The sequence below is a fragment of the Chiloscyllium plagiosum genome, unplaced genomic scaffold, assembly GCF_037043375.1.
Source record: "Chiloscyllium plagiosum isolate Xiang-an unplaced genomic scaffold, Cpla_swu_hap1 HiC_scaffold_13, whole genome shotgun sequence".
Classification (NCBI taxonomy): Eukaryota; Metazoa; Chordata; class Chondrichthyes; order Orectolobiformes; family Hemiscylliidae; genus Chiloscyllium; species Chiloscyllium plagiosum.
In genome coordinates, this window is record NW_028270151.1 from 68,741,867 (window position 1) to 68,765,780 (window position 23,914).

General features: G+C 40.6%; 1 protein-coding gene across 2 annotated transcripts in view; it reads left to right on the forward strand.

Annotated features, from left to right (window-relative positions):
- ngef (neuronal guanine nucleotide exchange factor) overlaps positions 1 to 23,914 on the forward strand; it is a 100,120-nt gene that overhangs the window by 71,871 nt on the left and 4,335 nt on the right. For both annotated transcript variants that reach the window (XM_043701979.2, XM_087993721.1), the window contains 6 exons: positions 1,979 to 2,053; positions 6,339 to 6,428; positions 7,588 to 7,751; positions 8,864 to 9,022; positions 13,822 to 13,901; positions 19,974 to 20,078. In XM_043701979.2, coding sequence (XP_043557914.2) covers positions 1,979 to 2,053; positions 6,339 to 6,428; positions 7,588 to 7,751; positions 8,864 to 9,022; positions 13,822 to 13,901; positions 19,974 to 20,078 — 673 coding nt within the window. The remainder of the gene's footprint in view (positions 1 to 1,978; positions 2,054 to 6,338; positions 6,429 to 7,587; positions 7,752 to 8,863; positions 9,023 to 13,821; positions 13,902 to 19,973; positions 20,079 to 23,914) is intronic.

Here is a 23,914-nt window from a genome sequence, read left to right on the forward strand (position 1 = left end):
TTATACAGGTTTATAAAATCATGAGGTTCTTGGATAGACAAGGTCTTTTCCCCAGGGTAGCATAGTCCAAGACTAGAGGGCATAGGTTTAACAATTAACTGTTCTGATTTCACCAGCACAGAAGCAGATGTTGATAAACCCTGCAGACTTTCAGTGAACAGAACCACAGGACTATCTGTGGCCCACCCCGACTGACTTGGAACGACACCCTTGAATGATGAATGGCTTGACCACTAACTTCAACTCAGCAGCACCCCCAAACTGACTTAGTGCAATTGCCCAGACTGATTGCACTAAACCTGCAGGACTGACAATGGCCTTTTCCTCAAACTATAATGAGACAGAAGTCCTGGTCCTGAATGACTCAAACAACTGAATGAACTTGTTCAAGCCCCTGAACTGATTTGGACCATGCCCTTGCTTGACTGTGGGTACTCTGACAGATGACACACCCTCTTGACTTCACTGAAGACCACTCTTCTTAGACTTTTTGGGGAATGGCTATTTAAGGTTTTAATGAAGATCTGTAGCTCGGGTTGTGGTAGACGTTGTTGGCCGGTTTGCCGAGCTGGTTGATTTTCTTAGAAACATTTTGTGTCCCTTCAGTGCTGTTTAGCCTCTGGATGAAACACTGTTGTTGTGATCTGCCCCGAATTCTGTCTGTTCTGACAGGTGATTCTACTTCTGGTTTTGCATTGTGGTGGTCTATAGATGGGGTCTATTTCAACTTGTTTGTTTATGGAATCAAGGATGAATACCAGACCTCCAGGAATTACCGAGCTTGGCTTTATTTAGCCGGTCCCAGTATCATGACACCATCCCAGTTGAACTGGTGTCCTTCAAGGACTTCATCTGAAGGCTATACAGCACTAAAGATGTCACCCAGAAGGGAGATGAAATATTTGCAAGAAAATCAACCAGCTCGGTGAACCAACCAGCGACTTCAACATGGCTCTTTGATTGAAACATATTCAAGGTGTTTGCCATGTATGCTGCTGGCACACAGTGCAGCTGCGACATTGACATAGCATGGTGTCGTATGGCAACATGTCCACCCACTCAACTGTTCAGCTCTGGCAAACGTGAGATTCTCTGGTTTTGTGTCTACACTAAATGATAAGGCATGACCAAAGTACCATGAGCCTGTAGTTCTGAATGAGATAGCAAAAAGGCAAGGCAAGGCTAAGTAGGCACACAGTGAGTGAGTTGAGTGAGCTCAGAGAGCGAGCGAGTCCTGAAATGCACCTTGTTTTGATGCCTGTCCAGAGATGGCCTGGCAACATCATTGCAATGAAAGGAGTCGGTGAATTCCAATGTACAGCATGAACATGGTGAAAAGTATTCTAACTGATTTGAAGATTTATTGTGATGAAGCCATGAGGCTGGAAACATGTCTGATGCCACATCCATGGACAGCGGATGGCAGGCATGCACCACCCATGGAGCATGCCCTGAGTTGTTGGAGATTGCTGGACCGCATGGAAGCCTGCAGAAGGTGTTCTGTTTTTTTCTGACAAAAACCCCATTTTTCCGATTTTGCCAATTGACTTACAATTTCCCGCGTCATTTGGGAGTGGGGAAATTCCACTTATTGTATCACATTTTGAAGTGTGCCAAGCCACAGAATAAATTGCAATGTTTTTATTTGTTATCTAATTGAGATCATGCACTTAAACAGCCAAAATTTGATTCTCAGTTCACTCCACAATCACTTTACATTACAAATTTTGCTTGAAGCAATCTCAGTGTTTCATGGCAGGTAGCACGCTGTGTTGGGAGGTAATCAGTTCCCCTGGAATGCAAGGCTGATATGAAGATTCTTTAGTTAGTTTTTCCTGGCTCATCACTCTCACGGAGACCTGATAATCAAAGTGACTTCGGGTTAAGTAACATACAAGGCAACCAAATGACTGTAGCTTGTATTTATAAGAGATCCCTGCTATGTGAATTAAGACTTTCAATTCAATTCTGTCCACAGAATATCTTGAAAACAGCAGAAGAAGAGTCAAAGAGAGAAAGCACAGCTGTGAAGGCACATAAAGAACTTGAAAAGGTACAAGAGCAACATTCCCTTTACCTATTTTTATTCCTTTCTGACATTTTGCCAATGTTTTGACTTTGGACAATCGTACAGCATCAACTTGGCCACCCATTGTGCATTGTTTCTGCTTTTTATTTGTATGGAATACAGCCCTTCTCTTTCCATTCCTTTTATTTTGCATTTTTGCTATGCCTCCTATACAAGGATTTAAAATTCTCAACTTTTACATTCCAAATGCATGTTAAAAAAACAGATTAGCACAGACAAATGTAAGAGAAGGAAATTACAGTGCAATCAAAAAAACAATATCTGCCTTCACAGAAGAAGATGCAATAATTCCTTAGAAATGCTAGGGAAGCAAGAATGAAGGTATTTCACCAAATACTGGGAAGTGAAAAAATAAATGCTGGAGAAATTAATGGGAAACAAAGCTAATAAATCCCGAGGACTTGTTGATCTACATCCCACTTTACTAAAAGGGGTGGACCATGGAAATAGTTCATTCGTTGGTTGTCATCTTCCAAAATCTTGTAGATTCAGGAAGAGTCCTGGAGGGTATCAAATGTAGCCCCTCTATTTAAAAAAGGAGAGAGAGAGAAAACCTAGTGTTACAGACAGATTAACCTGACATTTCTTTTTATTCATTTTGTGGATGTGGGCATCACCGCTGGCCAGCATTTATTGCCCATCCCTAGTCGCCCTTGAGAAGGTGGTGCTGAGCTGCCTCTTGAACCACTGCAGTCCACCTGCTGTGGGTTGACTGACCCACAATGCCATGGGGGGGGGGGTTAGTTCCAGGATTTTGACCCAGTGATAGCGAAGGCAATATATTTCCAAGTCAGGATAGAGTGGACATCTGTTGGAGTCTATTATGTGTATTAACAAGATACTGAGAAAATGCCAAAAGGATCACACAAAGTTAATACTAATGTATGAAAAGGAAATGGTGTTTGATAAACACATAGTGACTTTGTAAGGATATATTTAGTTGAATCGATAGGGGGGACAAGCAGAAGTGGGATACTTCAATTTCCTGAAAGTTTTTAATAAAGTCCAACATTAAACCAAAGCACAAGGAATTGGTGATAATATACTGGCATGCATTGAGAATTGGTTAGCAGACAGGAAATAGGAGTAAATGGGTCATTATCAGGAGTGGAAGGCAGTGATGAGTTTTGGTACCACATGAATCAGTGCTTGGGCTGCAGCAGTCTACAAAATATACCATATATACTCAGTAATAATCAAAATTTTTGACTACTTTCTAAGGTTGAATTTATGAGATTGACTATTATATAGATACTACTGTTAAGGGGCTGAAATTCATGCCCATCAAATTTAACACCGTCTCATTAGCAGAAGTCCAATTGACCTCTAAACAAATAAAGAACAAAAGCACAATGAATTATAGTCCTTCTGAAGACCTGGAGAGGACTGCAATGGCCAGCAAACTGGAAGGTCCAGAGTGGAGCGGGTCGATCGGCAGACTTACTCATAAATGTTAATCTGTTAACTATGAAGAACCAGGGTTGACGTTTACATGGGATTGTATAGAAAGTTTGAGTTTTTTGGCCAAAAATAAGGGGTTGACTTTTACATGAGATTGACTATTACTGGAGTAAATATGGTATTAACAATTTAGTTGAGGGAGTCAACTGTAAGGTTTAAAGTTTTCTGATGATGGAAAACTAGGTGGGATTGTGAGTGACAAAGAGTATGTAACAGATTCATAAGGTGATTTAGACACGTTGAGTGAGTGGACAAATGTGCAGCAGATGCAATGTGAGGTTGCCCACTTTGATAGGAAAATAAAATGGCAGAATATTATTTAAATGGTGATAGATGGGAAATGCAAAGACCTTGGTGTCCTTACATATCAAAGCAAGCAGCTAGGAAGGCAAATGGAATGTTGGTCTTCATTGCAAGAAGGTTTCAGTCCAGGTGCAAAGAAATGTATTGACCTTGGTGAGGCCACACCTGAAACATCGTGTGCAGTTTTGCTGTCGTTATCTGTGAAGAGATGTACTTGCCATCGAGAGAGTGTAGCAAGGGTTCACCAGACTAACTTCTGGGATGGCAGATGTGTTGTATGAAGAGGAACTGGGTGAACTGGGCCTGTAGTCACTTGAGTTTAGAATAATGAGAGGCCATCTTCTTGAAACATAAAAAATTCTAACAGATTGTATGCAGGCATGATATTTCCTCTGGACAGAGGTATACAGAACAAGGGGTCCATGTTCTCTGAGTATGTGGTATGACAGTTTGGATTGGGTATAATAGAAATTTCTTTGCTTAGAAGGTGGTTAACCCATGAATTTGCAACTGCAGAAGGCGGTGGAAGCTAAGTCACTGAATATAGTTATGAAACAAATAGATACATTTCCAGAGGTTAAACATGTCAAAAGGTATGAGAAGACAGCAGGAGTATGGCATTGAGATAGAAGATTAGCCTTGGGCATGATAAATTATGGATCTGGCTTGATGGGCTGAATGGCCTACTGCTGCTCCTATTTTCTATGATTCTGTGTATAAAGGAATGTACATATACTATTGTGATACATTAATATACAACAAAAGACAGTGACAAAATGCAGTATATTGATAGACTTTCAATCAGGCCATTTTGGAATCCCTCAGCAATAATTTGTTAACCTGTCTGATTTTATGCAGTCAGCTTTGGTTATAATTTGGAGACTTCCTTCCCATATTTCAGTTTGGTGCTGAAAGCTCCTGGGCAGGAAGAATGGGGAAAATGTACAAGAAAAGAATGAGAGGGCACAGAAAATTATATGCAAACAACACTTGAAGAGTAATCGATAAAATTACAGAGATACAATCCTTAAATATAAATGGCCGCATAGGAAAATAGGAAGATTGATGACCTGTAAAAGATGGATTATATCTATAGTAGTCATTAAATAGTTCAGAACTTGAGTGTTGCTTAAAAAAAACATATATTGTTGAAGCTTCTCATCTTGCACTCATTTGGATAATTTGCAAGAATCATGAAAGTAATAACTGAATATTAATATTCTGGAGTCATAGAGATGCATAGTACTGAAACAGACCCTTTGATCCAACCCGTTCATGCCAACCCGATATCCTAAATCAATCTTCTGCCATTTTCTAGCACTTGCCCCATATCCCTCCAAATCCTTCCTTTTCATATTCCCATCCCGATGCCTTTTAAATGTTGCAATTGTACCAGCCTCCACCACTTCCCCTGGCAGCTCATTCCATACATGCACCACCCTCTGTGTGAGAAAGTTGTCCTTTAGATTCCTTTTAAATCTTGTATTAGAATAAAGTGTTGATTAGTTAGTAAATTAATTCTAACTAGTAGAAAATGTTAGGAGAAATTGAGGACTGCAGATGCTGCAGATCAGAGTCAAAGAGTGTGGTGTTGGAAAAGCACAGCCAGTCTGGCAGCATCGAGGAGCTGGAGAATTGATGTTTTAGGCATAAGACCTTATCAGGAATCAGTAGAAAATGTTGCCATGGAGATTGCACCAGTTAATGATGACTGCTAAGCTTTGTTTAAATTTTAAACACAGCAGGTTGACTCTGACTTGCCAATGTGTCTTTTCCAGCAATATCTTTAATGCAAATTTTAGCAGGTATTGAGCTTGCTTGGGTGACAAATACATCTGGCAAACCTATTGGCTGACACTTTAAATGCTCAGGCAGGAGATTTGTTAAGTCACAACACACGAATGACTTGTTTGATAGCTTAAACACTGTTGGTGCAGAATGAGACTTAAAGCCATATTGTATACAGTGGAACAAAGAAATCAAGAGAAAACTTGTCCAAGTCCCATTGTCTTCACTTTCCACAAAAGAAATGGTAGAAATGAGCTAAAGATATACTACACAACACATTCCTAGAATGCTTTACTTATTCTACACAAATTTGGGAATACACATACATTTTGGGAAACAGCTCTGCTTAATTTTACATATTGTCTGCCACTGATATATTTGAATTACATTAGAGGACCAGCACTTACTGGGCCAGCAGGAAAATTCCATCTTAAGAAACTGAGATGGCAGCAACTATAAACCTCACACAGATTGTTAACCTTCGGTACTGGTAGTGATATTTTCCAAGTCAAGTTTAGCATTTTAATATTGATAGCTCCATTATAAAACATCCCTGCAGAAAATATTTTTCTACACGTTCACAAATTAAACCAAACGACAGCAAACATTTATTTGGTACTTTTTAAACACAGCCCTATGAAGATGTATTAATTAAAAAAATCTATTTGTTGTTAGTAGAAATTTCTTCTTGTTAAAGGTTATCAAAGAATGTAGTGAACGTGTGAAAAAAATGGGCAGAACTGAGCAGCTGATCAGCTTTGAGAAGAAACTGGATTTTAAAGTCAAGGTATGAATGGGAAATAGTCTCTTGTCTAAAAAAGACTGAATATGTCTCGATCAGTAAGCCAGTGTACATAATCTTCAGAACAGAGTGCAATGAGTGTATTGAAAGAATAAACAAATTAAAATTGTACATAAAATAGAGATAAAATTCTTCTTTGTTCTCTATAAAAGGGGCAATATAAAAAGTATGTTAATGGAATTCTCTCGTTATAACAAGACAGATTAGTGTGGGACAATGGTTTGCAGGTAATCTATCATGTTCAGTGTGTTTTGGGTACATTTAGGGAGTGAGCAAATGAATGCTAGATGAAGAATAATGTGGATAAATATAGGCTTTTTTACTTTGGTGGCAAACTAGGAAGAAAAATTATTGCCTCAATAGATTGGGAAAGGGAGAGGTGCAAGGACACCTGGGAGTCTTCGTACACCAGTCACTGAATGTAAGCATGCACCATGCAGCAGGCAGTGAAAAAGGCAAATGGTAGGTTGGCCTTTGTAGTGAAAGGATTTGAGTACAGAAGCGGGGATGTTCTGCTGTAAATGTACAGGGCCTTGGTGAGAGTGTTATGTGTAGTTTTGGTCTCTTTATCTGAGGGAGGATGATATGAAGGGAATGCAATAAATGTTTACTGGGGTGGCAGGATGCCATAAGGAAAGAAACTGATCGCTTAGGACTTTATTCACTGAAGTTTATAAGAATCTGCAGAGATCTCATAGAAACCTATGAAATTGCAATAGGACTAGATAGGGTAATCATGGGAAGGCTGTTCCTGATAACCAGGGAGTCCAGAACATGGGGCATAGTCTAAGGATACAGGATAGTTCATTTAGAACTGAGATGAGGAGAAATTTCTTCACCCAGAGACTTTTGAGCCGATAGAATTCTCTGCCACAGAAAGTAGTTGAGCACAAAATATTGAAAGTTTTCAAACAGGAGTTTAGCACAGTTCTTTGGGCTAAAAAGATCAAAGAATAGGGCAGAGAATGAGGGAACAGGGTACAGAGTTGGATGATAAGCTATGAATGGTGGAAGGGCTGATAATCTAATTCTGCTCCTATTTTCTATGTTTCTAGTAAGTACCCCTGATCATAATGAGATCAATAGACCATTTCTTCTATTATTACCAAAATTTACACTTAACCAAAACCTGTTGTCTTCCCAGGCTGTGCCAATCATCTCCCAATCTCGGTGGCTACTGAAGGAAGGTGAATTGGAGCAAATGTCAGGACAAAAAGCAACACGAACCTTTAGGAAGAAGAAATTATTCAAGCCAGTCCACCTGATTCTGTTCAATGACCTTTTCCTAATAACCAAGAAACATTCCTAGTGAGTCCTTGCAAATGCATCAGAAATATTGGCTTTGTGAATGGCATCAATTTGAATTATTGTACAATTATATATACATAGATAGCTTTAGGGCATGTACTTGCTATAAGAGGTGAATTTCCTGAACAAGCTTTTGTCCAAGAGTATTGCTTCATGTTTGAACATTTTGAAATCTGATTTTTGGCTACTTCATCATCAAGTATTTCTAGTTTCTGAAGTAATAGGTATCTGAAATATATTGACACAAAGATATATATGTAAGTATAAAATGGTTTGTTTGCAAGTTTGTTTTGGATAGATTCAGTAGAAATGCTCTTACTAGGAAGCTGGACGTTCAATGATTCTGACACTGGCCATTCACCTCACGGGTTCAGTTAAAGTCTCCTCTGTCTAATAGTTGTAACTGTGTCATATGAGATGAGTTTTGGATATTCTCAGTCCAGTTCCTAATTGAATTGGCCTTACATACAAGTCAACAAACAATTCTGACTTCATCGTTAACTACCACTTTCACTCAGAGATTACAGCATAGCTAGTATGTGAAATAAAAAGGCAGTAATGCAGGACAGTGGATGGTAGACTTGCTGTATATTTTTTTTTGCAAGGCAGCTTCATTCTGCATCTAGCAGGTCAATATTTGATCTGAGAGTACTGACTGAGGTTTTCTGAAAATGGAAAACTCTCCCTTCCTCAATGCAAAAAACCTTTGTCATTTGACCACAGACACAAGAGTACAATTAAAAATTTTATCCTTATAATAAACGCAGTTTACACACTCTAATTGCCATCAATGCTTGAACTTCCTCATTGATCCTGTAAAATATTAGGGCAGAAACAAAGCTAAAAAGATACTTTTTTTTCTTTCCTGCATTCTAGCAAGTAGGGAATTCACCAGAAAGTATATCTAGTAGTCCTAGAGGAAGGATATCTAGTTGACCGTGAAATATCAAATGATGCAACATTGTTCAGGCCTCTAAATCACGTTACACAGGGACAGAATAGCATTGGCTCATACTAATAGGTCTAGACTTGTCTTAACCCAGAAATCCGGTTGAAATTCTTCCCCAGATTTTTCATTGTGGTTCCTAACAGTGATGTTGTTTTCTCTGTAGTGGTGACAGATATGAAGTGTTTGACTATGCACTCCGAGGTCTCCTCCGGGTCCAAGAACTGGAGGACCAGGGTCAGGCACTTGCAAATATATTCATGTTGAGACTCTTAGAGAACAACAATGATCGTGAGGTCCAATATATGTTGAAAGCAAAATCACAGTAAGTATCTCAATAGAGCTTTGCAGGAAATAAAATAGAACATTGCTGGAAAAGTACATTAGGGTTCATCAATTTCTATTGAAACCTCCAAATCTCTTCAATAGCTTAGAAAATTGATTTCATCAACTCCTGACCAGAAAGCTCCCATATATGTTCTAGGTGCAGGTCTGTTAGCGTATGAATAAAAGTTATTTAATAATTTGAATCAGAACCTCAGTTCAAACTGTCCTAACAAAGAATCTCCAGCCTGTATTCCCAATATTTTTCATCTTATTTGAAATTGTCAATACAGTATATGTAATTTTTATTTTTTAAAATCTCTGCCATGAGGTCCTCTAATTATTGGCAAACTTATAGGGTATCTAAAGCAGTGTGTAAGAGATTCTGGGCTGTATATCTTGTTGCCTACAAGACTAAACATTCTGTAGCTATGATTCTTTAACACTTCAGCCTGTGGGATGTGACATCCATCTGGCAAAATAGTCTCTGCATATTTTTCATCCCTGGTTCTTCTTTGTGAATGTGATAAATATCTCTGGGAACAGCAGGGCTGGCTTTCATCTGACTTGATCATGAAAGACACCAGGACAAAAATAAATCAGGAGACAGTTATTCAGTAAAGCATTATGCAAATGATATTCTAATAATATACAAGATGGAAGATATTTAAAAGCTTCTGCTGTCAAAGCCCTTCTGAAATCTGTTTGATTTGAAATCCCCAGTGGACCCAACATTTCTGCCGTCAGAACCAAAGCCATCATGTTGAATAGTGCAATAGTGAACATACCACAATTTTTCCAATAATTCTTTAACTAAAATGTAAATGTGTCTAATCCAAAGCTGTACCAAAGATGGCAATGTGCATGTGTCTTGTTACAATCAGATGAGGAAGGGTGAATTGACTTTCCTCTTTATAACCCACTTAGTTGAATTAAAAGATTTTTCATTCTTTGCAGCATGCAGCAATATCTCACTTCAACTAACTGCAATTTGCAAGTTCAGAAGGAAGCAGCCAATTACAAGATTTTCTTGTGTTAAAGAACAATAAGTTTGGTACCAACTAACACCAAGAAAAGTAATTAACCATAACAAACAAATGCATGCATACTTGTAGTTATCTTGGAGTTCTCGATGAATGGATGTTTCTCTGAATTGTTTTTTGCTGAATGTTGTCTTTTAAGAGGTTGAGGGCAAGACAGGGAGAGAGAGAGAGAGAGATTGTGTATTCCTGTATCTGGCTTCATTGCTTTATACAAGCTGGATAATCTGCAGGTGACTTCCATCCTGATGTGTGAAAAGTTCAGAAAGGCATAAATCAAACTAGAGATAAAGGTCTGAGTGACTGATTTCAGTCATTTTGTTGGCATGCTCATTTCAGTTCAGACAGGATCTTATTATTTAAGATTTCATGAACTGGTTCAACTTGTGGACATACCAGTAATGTGGTCAACTTAAGTTTGCATGTTTCCCTTTGTAAACTGATTTTAGTTTATGAATGGTCTCAGGTATTACAATGAGACAATGAAAGTCAAAAGTTGATTGTCCATTTTTAGCTCTATAATAACAATCTGCTGGAAGAGTTTTTACAAATATATTAAAGACAAAGGTCAACTAGGGAGAGAATAGGGCCCCTCAAAGATCAGCAAGGTGGCCTTTGTGTGGAGCCACAGGAGATGGAAGAGATACTAAACAGATATTTTGCGTTAATGTTTACTGTAGAAAAAGACATGGAAAATATAGAATGTAGGGAAATAGATGGTGACATCTTGAAAAATGTCCATATTACAGAGGAAGAAGTGCTGGATGTCTTGAAACGCATAAAGGTGGATAAATCCCCAGGACCTGACCAGGTGTATCCTAGAACTCTGTGGGAAGCTAGGGAAGTGATTGCTGGGCCTCTTGCTGCTCTGCATCATCAATAATCACAGGTGAGGTGCCGGAAGAATGGAGGTTGGCAAACATGGTGCCACTATTTAAGAAAGATGGTGCCACTATTTAAGACCAGTGAGCTTGATGTTGGTGGTGGGCAAGTTGTTGGAGGGAATCCTGAGGGACAGGATGTACATGTATTTGGAAAGGCAAGGACTGATTAGGGATAGTCAACATGGTTTTGTGCATGGGAAATCATGTCTCACAACTTGATTGAGATTTTTGAAGAAGTAACAAAGAAGATTGATAAGGGCAGAGTGATAGATGTGATCTATATGGACTTCAGTAATGCGTTCGACAAGGTTCCCCATGGGAGACTGGTTAGCAAAGTTAGATCTCATGGACCACACGTGGAACTAACAATTTGGATACAGAACTGGCTCAAAGATAGAAGACAGAGGATGGTGGTGGACGGTTGTTTTTCAGATTGGAAGTCTGTGACCAGTGGAGTGCCACAAGGATTGGTGCTGGGTCCACTACTTTTCGACATTTATATAAATGATTTGGGTGTGAAGTTAAAAGGTATAGTTAGTAAGTTTGCAGATGACACCAAAACTGGAGGTGTAGTGGACAACAAAGAAGGTTACCTTGGATTACAATGGGATCTTGATCAGATGGGCCAATGGGCTGAGGAGTGGCAGATAGAGTTTAATTTAGATAAATGCAAGGTGCTGCATTTTGGAAAAGCTAATCTTAACAGCACTTGTACACTTAATGGTAAGGTCCTCGGAGTGTTGCTGAATAAAGAGACCTTGGAGTGCAGGCTCATAGCTCCTTGAAAGTGGAATCGCAGGTAGATAGGATAGTGAAGAGGGCGTTTGGTATGCTTTCCTTTATTGGTCAGTGTATTGAGTACAGGAGTTGGGAGGTCATGTTTCAGCTGTACAGGACATTGGTTAGGCCACTGTTGGAATATTGCATGCAATTCTGGTCTCCTTCCTATTGGAAGGATGTTAGATTAGATTAGATTAGATTACTTACAGTGTGGAAACAGGCCCTTCGGCTCAACAAGTCCACACCGCCCCGCCGAAGCGCAACCCACCCATATGCCTGCATTTACCCCTTACCTAACACTACGGGCAATTTAGCATGGCCAATTTACCTGACCTGCACATCTTTGGACTGTGGGAGGAAACCGGAGCGCCCGGAGGAAACCCACGCAGACATGGGGAGAACGTGCAAACTCCACACAGTCAGTTGCCTGAGGCGGGAATTGAACCTAGGTCTCTGGCACTGTGAGGCAGCAGTGCTAATCACTGTTACACCGTGCCGCCCATGTTGTGAAACTTGAAAGGGTTCAGAAAAGATTTACAAGGATGTTGTCAGTATTGGAGGATTTAAGCTATAGGGAGAGGTTGAATAGGCTGGGGCTGTTTTCCGTGGAGCATTGGAGGCTGAGGGCTGACCTGAATGAGGTTTATAAAATCTTGAGGGGTACTGATAGGGTAAATACACAAGGTCTTTTCCCTGGGATGGGGGAGTCCAGAACTAGAGGGCATAGATTTAGAGTGAGTGGGGAAAGATATAAGAGACACCTAAGGGGGCAACATATTCATGCAGAGGATGGTACGTGTGTGGAATGGACTGCCAGAGGATGTGGTGGAGGCTGGTACAATTGCAACATTTAAGAGGCATTTGGATGGGTATATGAATAGAAAGGGCTTGGAGGGATATGGGCCAGGTGCTGGCAGATGGGACTAGATTGAGTTGGGTTATCTGGTCAGCATGGACAGGTTGGACCGAAGGGTCTGTTTCTTTGCTCTATGACTCTAAGTCTAATAGTTTGTAATGGAATCACCAGCAGCTGATGGCAACAGTGAGGAAGAGTAGTTGGAGCAGTCGAATAGTCCCTCTCTCGGGGGAAAAGAAAAGGTAGTCTTTGATGAAAAGATAAAAATTAGTCAATACCAGGTTATAGACCAACAGGTTTATTTGTATGCACTAGGTGTAAGAGCGCTGCTCCTTCATCAGGTAACTCGTGGCCTCGTGGAATGAATGAGCAGACAATCAAATGATTCCTCAACCCTATGTAAAACCACACACATCATTCCATATAAATGCTGTAAATACATCAGTGATTAATCTTAATTTCGCTTCATATTTGTAATGACCTGATGCCACTCAAGGTGTGACATTCTGCTCAGAACTCTAAAAGTTTTCAAGTATCTGAGAATTAGGCTGGTTTTTTTTGTCATCACTGCTTCTGAAGACACAACTGGTCAACATCAGGCCTTGCCAGAGTGTCACAAAAGCAGAGTTCCTATTTGTTCTAATTCTGCTCTCAAGAAAACTAAAATGGTGTCTAGTTTTGAATGTCTCCTCGACTGTCAGCTGAAGATAAATATTGAAGACAATGATCTTAAAACTATAGAATTACTGTATTAGGTATAAAATACTATTGCATTATGTAACTCTCCAATCACACGTGACATCTTAGAGTCCTAATACTCAAAGTATCTTTAAAATACCCCCAAATTACAACTCATCAAAACAAATTGGAAATGACTGTGAATTAACTGTGTTATTTCTTCTTTGCATTTTTAGAAATGTGACTCAAACAATAAGTCACAGGGCCACCATGCTGACAATAAACCAATTTGGTTATGAGTAAACATCTTACCTCCACTAAATTTCACTTTGTAATAAAGAAGTGTTGATAATGTCACTTTAAAGTGTAATAAACCAAACGTAGAACAATACTCCATCCATGACTGAAGGAACCTTTTGGATTTCTATGCAAAACTTTTCTGTTGTTCTGATGAACTTGGAAAACTGACAGCTTGCATCCCCTCTGTGTTCTCCTCTGTGTTTTCCTGTGTTTTTCATGATTTATTTCACTGATATTAATCATCCACAAATCTTCTTTGTAGGAGTGATAAGAAACGCTGGGTCCATGCACTTGTCCCAAATCGAAGAACAAAGTATGTTTCTCCCAGCTCATTGCATTGGGGTAAGACTTTATGTCATAATTTATTCCTACCCAGATATCTAACTAAGCTTGCTTTTGTTTTTGATCAGGAGTGAGTTTTTCTCTCAATTCTTATACTAATGTTTGATGAGCAGGTGAATGGTAGCTCCTGATGTCCAGCTAGAACCAACCAAAAAGTAGAAGGAGCTTTCCTGCACCAAAATTACAGTATATCTGACCCAGAACTAAGTGCCTATCTCACCCAGGTTTTTACAAGAACTGACAATGATTTCATGATCATCATTGGATGTTTAATCTGAGTAGCCAAAGCATTACCTGGATCTCTGGATTAATAGTCCAGCAACAATACCACGATACCACATTTTGCCCCCAACCCCCTCAAACACTTCAGCTTCTAGAACTCTACCCAAACTTCTGGAAGACGGATAATGACTATTAGTAAGTTTTTCACCAGACATGATAACAAAACAAATCCTGTACCCGAAGAGGCTCCACAAATATTCCCATCCTCGATGATGGGGGAGTCCAGCACATCAGTGCAAAACCAAGAACTGAAACATTTGCAACAATGTCAGCACAAAATATCAAGTGGATAATCCACCTCGGCTACTTCTGGAGTCTCCAGCATCACTGATGCCAGTCTTCGGCCAAGCTGATTTAATTCACATGATATTAAGAAATGAGAAACAACACTGGATACTTCAAAGGCAATGGACCCTGACAACTTTCTGACAATGGCACTGAAGACTTGTTTTCCAGAGCATGCCATACCATGCACCGAGCCAAGCTGTTCTAGAATGGCTACAACACTGGCATTTAACCAGCAATGTGAAAAATTCTCCAGGTCTATCCTGGAAACAAAATGCAGGATAAAATCAATACAGCCTCATTATCGACTTTGGTCATCTGTAAAGCAATGAACAAGTTCTTCAACAGTGCTATCAAGCTTGCTTAATGATAACGGGCTCACTAACGTTCAGCATGAGTTCTGTCAGGGGCATTCACCTTCTGGGCTCATTGCAATCTTGATTCAAACATAAACAAAAAGCTCAATTCCAGAATTAAGGTGAGAGTGACTGCCTTTGACATGGAATTTGACCAGGCATGACATCAAGGTACCTAATGAAACTAGAGTCAATGGGAATTAGAAGGAAAGTGTCCACCAGTTGGACATGTACCAAAGGAAGATGGCTGTGATTGTTGGAGGTCAGTCATCTCAGCTTCAGGACATCACTACAATAATTATTCAGAGTAGTGTCATCTTCAGATGCTTCATCAATGACCTTCTTTCCATCATAAGGCCAGAAGTAGGGATGTTGGCTGATGATTGCACAATGTTCAACACTTTCCATGACTTCATATACTGAACAGTCCAGATAATATCAAGCTTTGGCCGTTAAGTAACAAGTAACATTTATCCCACAAAAGTACCAGGCAATGAACATCAACAAGAGAGAATCTGACCATTGACATTCAATGATATTCACAAAGCTAGGTCCTCCACTATCAACAACCTGGGTGTTACCATTGACAAGAAACTGAACTTGACTAACCACATGAATACCGTGGCCTCAAGAGCAATCAGAAGCTATGAATTTGAAGCAAGTACTTTATCTCTTTATTACCCAAAACCTGACCATCATCAACAATGCACACGTTTGGAGTATGATGAAATACTCTCTGCATACTTAGATGAGTGCAACTCCAACAATACATGAGAAACTTGAAACCATCCGGGACAAAGCAGCTTGCACATCCACAAACATTCATGTCTCCACAGTCGCAGCAGTCTATTACAACTAAAAGATGCACTGTAAAAATTCCCCTCAGCTCCTTGGACACTACCTTTGGTCTTCTTCCTATCGGAAAGAAACTTGAAAGGGTTCAGAAAAGATTCACAAGGATGTTTCCAGGGTTGAAGGGTTTGAGCTATAGGGAGAGGCTGAACAGGCTGTTTTCCCTGGAGCGTTGGAGGCTGAGGGGTGACCTTATAGAGGTTTACAAAATTATGCAGGCCATGGATAGGATAAATGAACAAAGTCTTTTCCCTAGGGTGGGGGAGTCCAGAACTAGAGGGCATAGGTTTAGGGTGAGAGGGGAAAGATATAAAACAGACCTAAGGGGCAACTTTTTCATGCAGAGGGTGATATGTATATGGAATGAGTTGCCAGAGGAAGTGTGGAGGCTGGTACAATTGTAGCATTTAAAAGACGTTTGGATGGGTATATGAATAGGAAGGGTTTAGAAGGATATGGGCCAAGTGCTGGCAGGTGTGACAAGATTGAGTTGGGATATCTGGTCAGCATGGACAGGTTGGACCGAAGGTTCTGTTTCCATGCTGAACATCTCTATGACTCGATGACCACTACCAACTAGAGCCACAAGGGCAATAAATACATGGTAACACCACCACTAGCCAGTTCCCCATCAAGCTAGTCATCATCCTGACTGGGAAATATATCACGCTTCCTTCAATGTTGCTGATTTAAAATGCAGGAATTCCCTACCTAAAAGCACTATGATCATACTTACCTCAAATGGACAGCAGCAGTTCAAGAAGGCAGTTAACTAGCCACCACTTTCTCAAGAATAACTATAGATGGGCAACCAATGCTGGCCTAGCCAGCAAAATCCATAATCCCATGAATGAATCGAACAAAAGGTGTTCTATAGCATATACTGAACAACTCCCTGTTGGCATTAGCGATTTAAAACAATTCCAGAGATATTCACGCACTTATCAGTGCATCAGGAGACAGTACAAATTAAACAGCAACTAACCCGAAAGTATTGGGATAGTCACAGTGACAAGAGTTTAGAGGAGGCGGATTTCTCAAAATATATCCGGGGGAGCTTTTTGTCAAACTAGGGATGATGCTGAGCTGGATCTGGTTCTGGGGAAAGAAGCCAGGCAAGTGTTCGATGTGGCAATGGGGGACCATTTCAACGATAGCTACCATAACTCAGTACAGTTCAAATTTGTTCTGAACAAGGAGAAAGATGGCATGCAAAAGATGGTTTTGGACTGGGGGAAGGCAGATTTTATTAAAATAGAGCAGAATCTGGCCACAGTAAATGGGGAACAGCTCCTTGCGAGATAGTCTACAGCAGTGGAGGCTCAGACAGGAGCTGGGGAGAGTGCAGGTTCAAACATGTACCCCTTAGAGGGAAATGTAGGAGCAATAAGTCCAGAGAACCTTGGATGTGTCAGAAAATTCTGGACTGGATGAGGAGGGAGAGTAGTGCTTTTAGCAAGTCCAAAGGGAGCAATTCAGTTGTGGCCCGAGAGGAATACAGGAAGTGCAGGAGGGAACTTAAGAAGGCAATTAGAAAAGCCAAAAGGAGACATGAGAAAGGACTTGCAAACAGGATTAATGAGAATTCTAAGTTATTTTATAAATACCTTAAAGGGAAGAGGTTAATCGGGGAAAGTGTAGAGCCTCTTAGGAACTAAGGGAAGAGCATGTCTATGAAACTGCAGGATATTGGAAGAGTGTTAAATGAATATTTCCTTTCGGCATTCACGCTGGTGAAGAAGTAAACAGATTACGGAATTCAGGAAAAGGGGCTGTGAGAAACTTGCATGGTTTGACATAGGAGATGGGGAGGTATTGGAGGCTCTGTCAAGCTTAATAACAGACAAATCCCGGATGAATTGCATCCCTGCCTGCTGTGGGAGGCCAGGCAGGAAATCGCAGGGAGTCTGACACAAATTTGCAGTTCCTCTGTAGCCACGGGGGCAGTGACACAGGACTGGAGGACGGCTAATGTGGTTGTACTTTTTAGGAAGGATAATAGAGGTGAACTAGGAAATTACAGACTAGTCAGTTTCATGTTGGTGGTCGGGAAACTATTGCAGAAAATTCTGAAGGAGTGAATTAATACCCACTTGGAAAGGCATGGGTTAATTAGGGATAGTCAGCATGGCTTTGTCAGAGGGTGATCATCCTAACAAATTTGTTAGATTTTTTTTAAAATGCGATCAAGTGTGTGTATAAGGGAAGTGCAATTTATATGGATTTTCGCAAAGCTTTTGACAGGGCACAATTGGGAGATTGATTGAAAAGGTTAGAGCGCATGGAATTGAGGGAAACTTGGTGGGATTGATCAGAAACTGCCTTAGTAATAGGACACAAAGGGTACTTGTGGAAGTCTGTTTGAGTAACTGGAGGCCAGTGTTTAGTGGTGTACCGCAAGGATCTTTATGGGGACCCTTGTTGTTTGTTACATACATAAATGACCTGGATGAAAACGTGAGGGGAATGTTAAGCAAATTTGCAGACAACACCAAGATTGGTGGAGTTATTAACAGCAAAGAAGATAGTTGTAGGTCAAAGGTAGATACAGATGGGTTGAAGATGATATTTAACCCTGATAAGTGCGAGGTCATGCACTTTGGAAGAAGAAACAAGATTAGGGTGTGTTTGATGAATGACAGGATACTGGGTAGCTTAAAGGAACAGAAAGAAATTGGGTAATCATTCGCATATCCCTGAAGTTGGCAGAGCATGGGAATAAGATATTTAAGAATTGACACTTGCTTTCATCCGTCGTGGCATAGAGTACAAGAGCAAGAAGGTAATGTTCGAATTGTACAGAACACTGGTCAGGCCACAGTTGGAGCACTGTGCAGTTTTGGTCACCTCACTCTGGAAAGGATGTGATACTGCTAGAGGGGGTTCACCAGGATATTGCCTGCGATGGAGAAATTAAGCTATAAGGAGCTATAAGGCAACTGGCTGTGTGGAGTTTGCACATTCTCCCCGTGTCTGCGTGGGTTTTCTCCGGGTGCTCCGGTTTCCCCCCACAGTCCAAAGATGAGCAGGTCAGGTGAATTGGCCATGGTAAATTGCCCATAGGTTAGATGCGTTAGTCAGAGAGAAATGGGTCTGGGTGGGTTACTCTTCAAAGTGTCGGTGTGGGCTTGCTGGGCCGAAGGGCCTGTTTCCACAGAGTAGGGAATCTAAACAAAAGGAGAGACTAGATAGGCTTGTATGAGGAGTGTGAGGGGGACATGATTGAGGTGCATAAGATTATGAAGAGGATGAATAGAGAGCAGCTGTTCCACTTGGTGGAGGGGTCAATCACAAGAGGGCACAGTTTGGTAAAGGGCAGGAGATTCAGAGGGGTTTTGGGGAAAAAAAACTTTTTCACTTGGGGAGGTAGTGAGAATCTAGAAAGCATTACCTGGGAAGATAATGGAGGCTGGAAAACTTACAACCTTTAAAAAAGAATTTGGATGAGCACTTCAAATATCATAACATTCAAGGATATAGGAAAGTGCAGGAAATTGGGATTAGCACACCTTTAGTGGTAGTTACTGTCAGTGCAGACTTGATGGGCCGAAGGGCCTTTTCAGCAATGTATGAATCTGTAAATCAACTGAATGATCCTTTAGATGGTGTTGCTGAACCTTAGGAAGTTGGACTAGCTCACAGCTTTGAAATACCATGGAATCAACTTTTGCCAACAAAATGAAATGAAATGAAACTTGTGACAAACCTTAATGTGGTTCCTCCGGTCAAACACCACTACTACTGCCACTATGATATGAGGTGAGTATTCCCCATCTGTTGTTAGTTCTTTAACATATACCATGAAGACTGCATTCTTGTTCAGGCAGATATCTTACAGTTTATGAACAACAGTAAATATTTATATTATTATGGGTTTGGAGGAATATGGGCCAGGTGCTGGCAGATGGGACTAGATTGGGTTGGAATATCTGGTTGGCATGGACAGGTTGGACCAAATGGTCTGTGTCCGTGCTGTACATCTCTATGACTCTATGACTCTGCTTTGCACAGAGTCGTACTAATGTTACATGCATGATACATAACTGTAACATTACACATAGCGACTGACTACATACAAGATTGTACTGTGACAGCTGAAGATGAGACAAGGGCATTTATACTAGAACATCACGTTATGATATGATCTAACTATCTTAAAAGTATACTGCCTTTTGGGGATCGATGCAATGATGTGAAAAAACTTTAGTTGTCCAACAGCAGACCATTATGTTCAGTTGTAGATAAACCATTGCCATCGTTTGTTATAATCTTACTGGTGTTCTGTGATCTCTACTAGATTGTCCCCAAGTACAGTGTATTCAGAGGTATACTGCACAGGAACCTGATGAGCTTTCCTTAGAAGCTGCTGACATCCTCAATGTTGTGGATTGCTCACAAGATGGTAAACATCACTTTTTGTTGCAAAGTAAATTTGTAAATTTATAAATTTAAATAAGCAACTCATCTTAACCTTGTTTTACACAATCATTGCAAGTTTTATTCCTGCAGTGACAGATTCTCTTTGCTTTTAATGCTGCAGATCACTGGGGGATCAAAAGAAAAAAAATGAAATTAGGTATTATAGCACTTTAGTTGGATGTTCAGTGGCAAGTATCAACAAAATGCGCAGATTGTCTGGAAGGAAATGACATCTGGTCGCACTTCCTTTTCATTGCGCCTCCAGAATATTCTTGTAACGACATTGCACAATGAAAATTGAACTGAGAGGAACAGTCCCCGCCAGGGGCTCGGTTGGTAGTTCTCTTGCCTCTGGATCAGAAGGTTGTGGGCTCAATGCAAAAACAAAGGCAGACACTTCAATAGAGGACTGTTGCAGATTCTGCCTTTTGAGATGAGCTGACAAACTGAGGTCCCATCTGACCTCTCAGGTGGATGTGTAATCTCATGTGGTGCAATTTCAAGGAAGAGCAAGGGTTAATATTTGATGTGAGATCCAAAATGCCCATGGAGCTGTCAGTTTTTGCTCATGACGAGGATGAATTGCACAGCTTTTCTAACAGGTGGTGTGCAGAATTTCAGCAGCATGTCAGAGTGCACAAAAGAAGTCAAGAAAGATCATTTCCATCTTCAGGCCTTAGTGGAAACTTCATTCAACATGTGAGATTATTGTCAGAGCTTACTCAGAGCAGCTGTAGCTGACCATAAAGTCTGTTTTTTTTGATAGTGGGATGGGGGGGTTTGATGGTGGTTAGCATAGCTGTTTCATGGTGGCACACAGTTTGCATAGCAGGAGGCCTTACAGGACCTTGTATATTTTGGAAGCAAGGAGGTGGGGTGGTAGCTGTGTGGCTCACCAAATGATTTCACGATCTCAACAATGGCCACTGTCTTTCATTGGCATCTGATGTTTGGAATGGTGCCAAGCTATGAATGTTGGTAACAGATTTAATGGTCTGACTTGATCAACATCAGGGTGCTGTCCATTTCCTTTTGCGTGGAGAGGTTTACCTCATGTGCAACATCGGATTCTTTGACTCACCATTTGTGTTTGTCAGGTCTTTTTGCATGCTGCCCAGGTGTCATCATCCGGGTCAAAAAGTGTGGTGCTGGAAAGCATTTTGGTAGGTGTGAAGGCTCCATGGTTGTGAGCAGGAGCACCCAGCTTAACAATGTATAACAAAGAATTTCGACAAGTATCACATTTGGATAAAACCCCAGCCCTCTGCCTTCTCCGCCTGTGACTGGTTGTTTACCAGGAAAGCAAAGACATTGTTTGTGCTGGTAACCAGTTATCGGTCAGCCGTTTTTTGTTTCACTTGTCTGGCCTGCCAGTTGGGCGAAATTTCTGATGCTTTTCCCAACAGCTTAAAAAGAGATCAGGGATGGGGTAGAGAGCGAGAGAGATAACAGGGACAAATGGCAAGGGAATACTCAATTTTACTGTCACAGGCAGTACACTGCATATCCTGGGAATAGGAGCTCCGATATCATATATTTTTCACTGTCTCCTTGGTAAAGCAGAATTCCTACATGCTTCGTGCTAGTGGCAAAGACAAGAATATGAACATTTGGCTGTGAGCAGGCAACAATTTTATTTAATTAGGACCTTTAATGTAGGAATGTGACCCATGTTGCATCCCTGAGGGCATTGAAAAGCAAAATATAACATTGAGCAGCATTGTGATATTTGGACAGATGATCAATAGATTGGTCAGATGGGTTTTAAACAAGGAGAACAGGATAGACAGAGAAGTTTTGAGCAGGAATTCAAGAGCTTACAACTAAGGCAACTGAAGTACAGCTACTAATAGTGGAGTGTTTAGATCTGGGGATATTCAAAGAGCCACAATTAGATGGGTGTGGATAACACAGAAGCTTGTTAGGTTGTAGGAGATTGCACAGGTAGTGAAGGATAATTGAGGTAATTTGGAAGGAAGGAAGAGAATTTTCAAATCCAGATGTTACTTGACAGAGAGCTAGGGTAGAGCTGAAAATGTGTTGCTGGAAAAGCGCAGCAGGTCAGGCAGCATCCAGGGAACAGGAGAATCGACGTTTCGGGCATAAGCCCTCCTTCAGGAGCTAGGGTACGTCAGCAAAATGAGTGCAGTGGGAGAACAAGATTTTGTGTCAGTTAGGACATGAACAGCAGATTTTGAAGTGACTTCAAGTTAATTGAGACTGGCTCAAAGATTGGATGGAAGGCAAGTGGTGATGATGACAGAGTCTGTAGAGGCATATAGACAGGTTAAGGGATTGGGCAGAAACTTGACAGATGGAATATAGTGCGGGAAAATATGACATTATGCATTCTGACAGGAGGAATAGAGAAGGTAAACATTATCTAAATGGAGAAATATATAGAACAGAGGGATCTGGGAGTCCCCAAGCATTAATCACAAAAAGCTACATCCAAGTTCAGTGGGTAATCAGAAAGGCAAATGCAATATTGGCCTTTATTTCAAGGGGATTGTAGAACAAAACTAGGGAAGTTTTGTTAAAAGCATACAAGAATCTAGCCAGACCAAAGCTGGAATACTATGAACTGATTTGGGCCCCTTATCTAAGGAAAGATGTACTGGACACAATTCAGAGAAGATTCAAGGGGCTGATACCATGTGTGGAGGGTCTGTCTTATCTGGCAATGCTGAGTGGATTGCACTTCAACTGATTGGAATTTAGAAGAATGAGAGATGACCTTATTGAAACATAATACGATTCTTAGCAGGACTGAAAGGACTCAGATGCTGTAAATCAGGATCACAAACCAGAAGTTGCTGGAAAAGGTCAGCAGGTCTGGCAGCATCTGTGAAGAAAAGTCACAGTTAATGTTTCAGAGCCAGTGACCCTTTGATGTCAGGTGTTGCATTCCGAATGCAATCTGATTGGTGAAACTATTCAGCATTAAGCAAAACACACTTTATTTTTCACATTACTGTCAAAATACAGACAAAATTAAAGAAAATAACTGGCTTGACTGTAACTCTATCGAAATGCTTAACAAAATAATAGATATATTAATTACTACTTATTAACTGTTCCAATATAGTAACATCCCATAAACATAGTCTTGGCAAAGGCATATTCAATAAAACAGATTGTCTCACATGCATTCTAACAGCAGGAAGAGAACCTCAGCTTTTAGCTATAACAGAGCAAGGAATAAGAAATTTGACATCCAGCTTCAAGATCCCAGCAAATGCAGAAAGCTAAAGCTAAAGATCCTGGTTCTGTTTGAGCTTGACCCCACCTATTCAGGCTGCTTCTATTGTTCCAACTTTAAAAAAACCCTCAAGGCCTCACAATCTGTTTACTTTATTGTCACCTCTGTCTCAATCTTACTTCAGAAAAGAAGGGAGAAAACATACCTCTTAAAGCCATCGTATTGTCACAAATCCCAAACAGCACAGTGGCTCAGTGGTTAGTACTGCTGCCTCACAACACCAGGGGCCTGAGTTCAATTCCAGCCTCAGGTGCCTGTCTGTGTGGAGTTTGCACATTCTCCCTGTTTCTGCATGGGTTTCCTCCCACATTCCAATTGGTGAATTGGCCATGCTAGGTTAGGTGCATTAGTCAGGGGTAAATGTGGGGAATGGGTCTGGGTGGGTTACTCTTCTGAGGATCAGTGTGGTCTTTATGGGCCAAATGGGCTGTTTCCAAACTGTGGAGATTCTATAATAGCAATAAAAAAAACCATATAATCAAAAATCTCACCTATATACCCCTGTCACAAACAACAAGGTTACATTGGATGACGAAGATCCTTTCTTCCAGCTATTA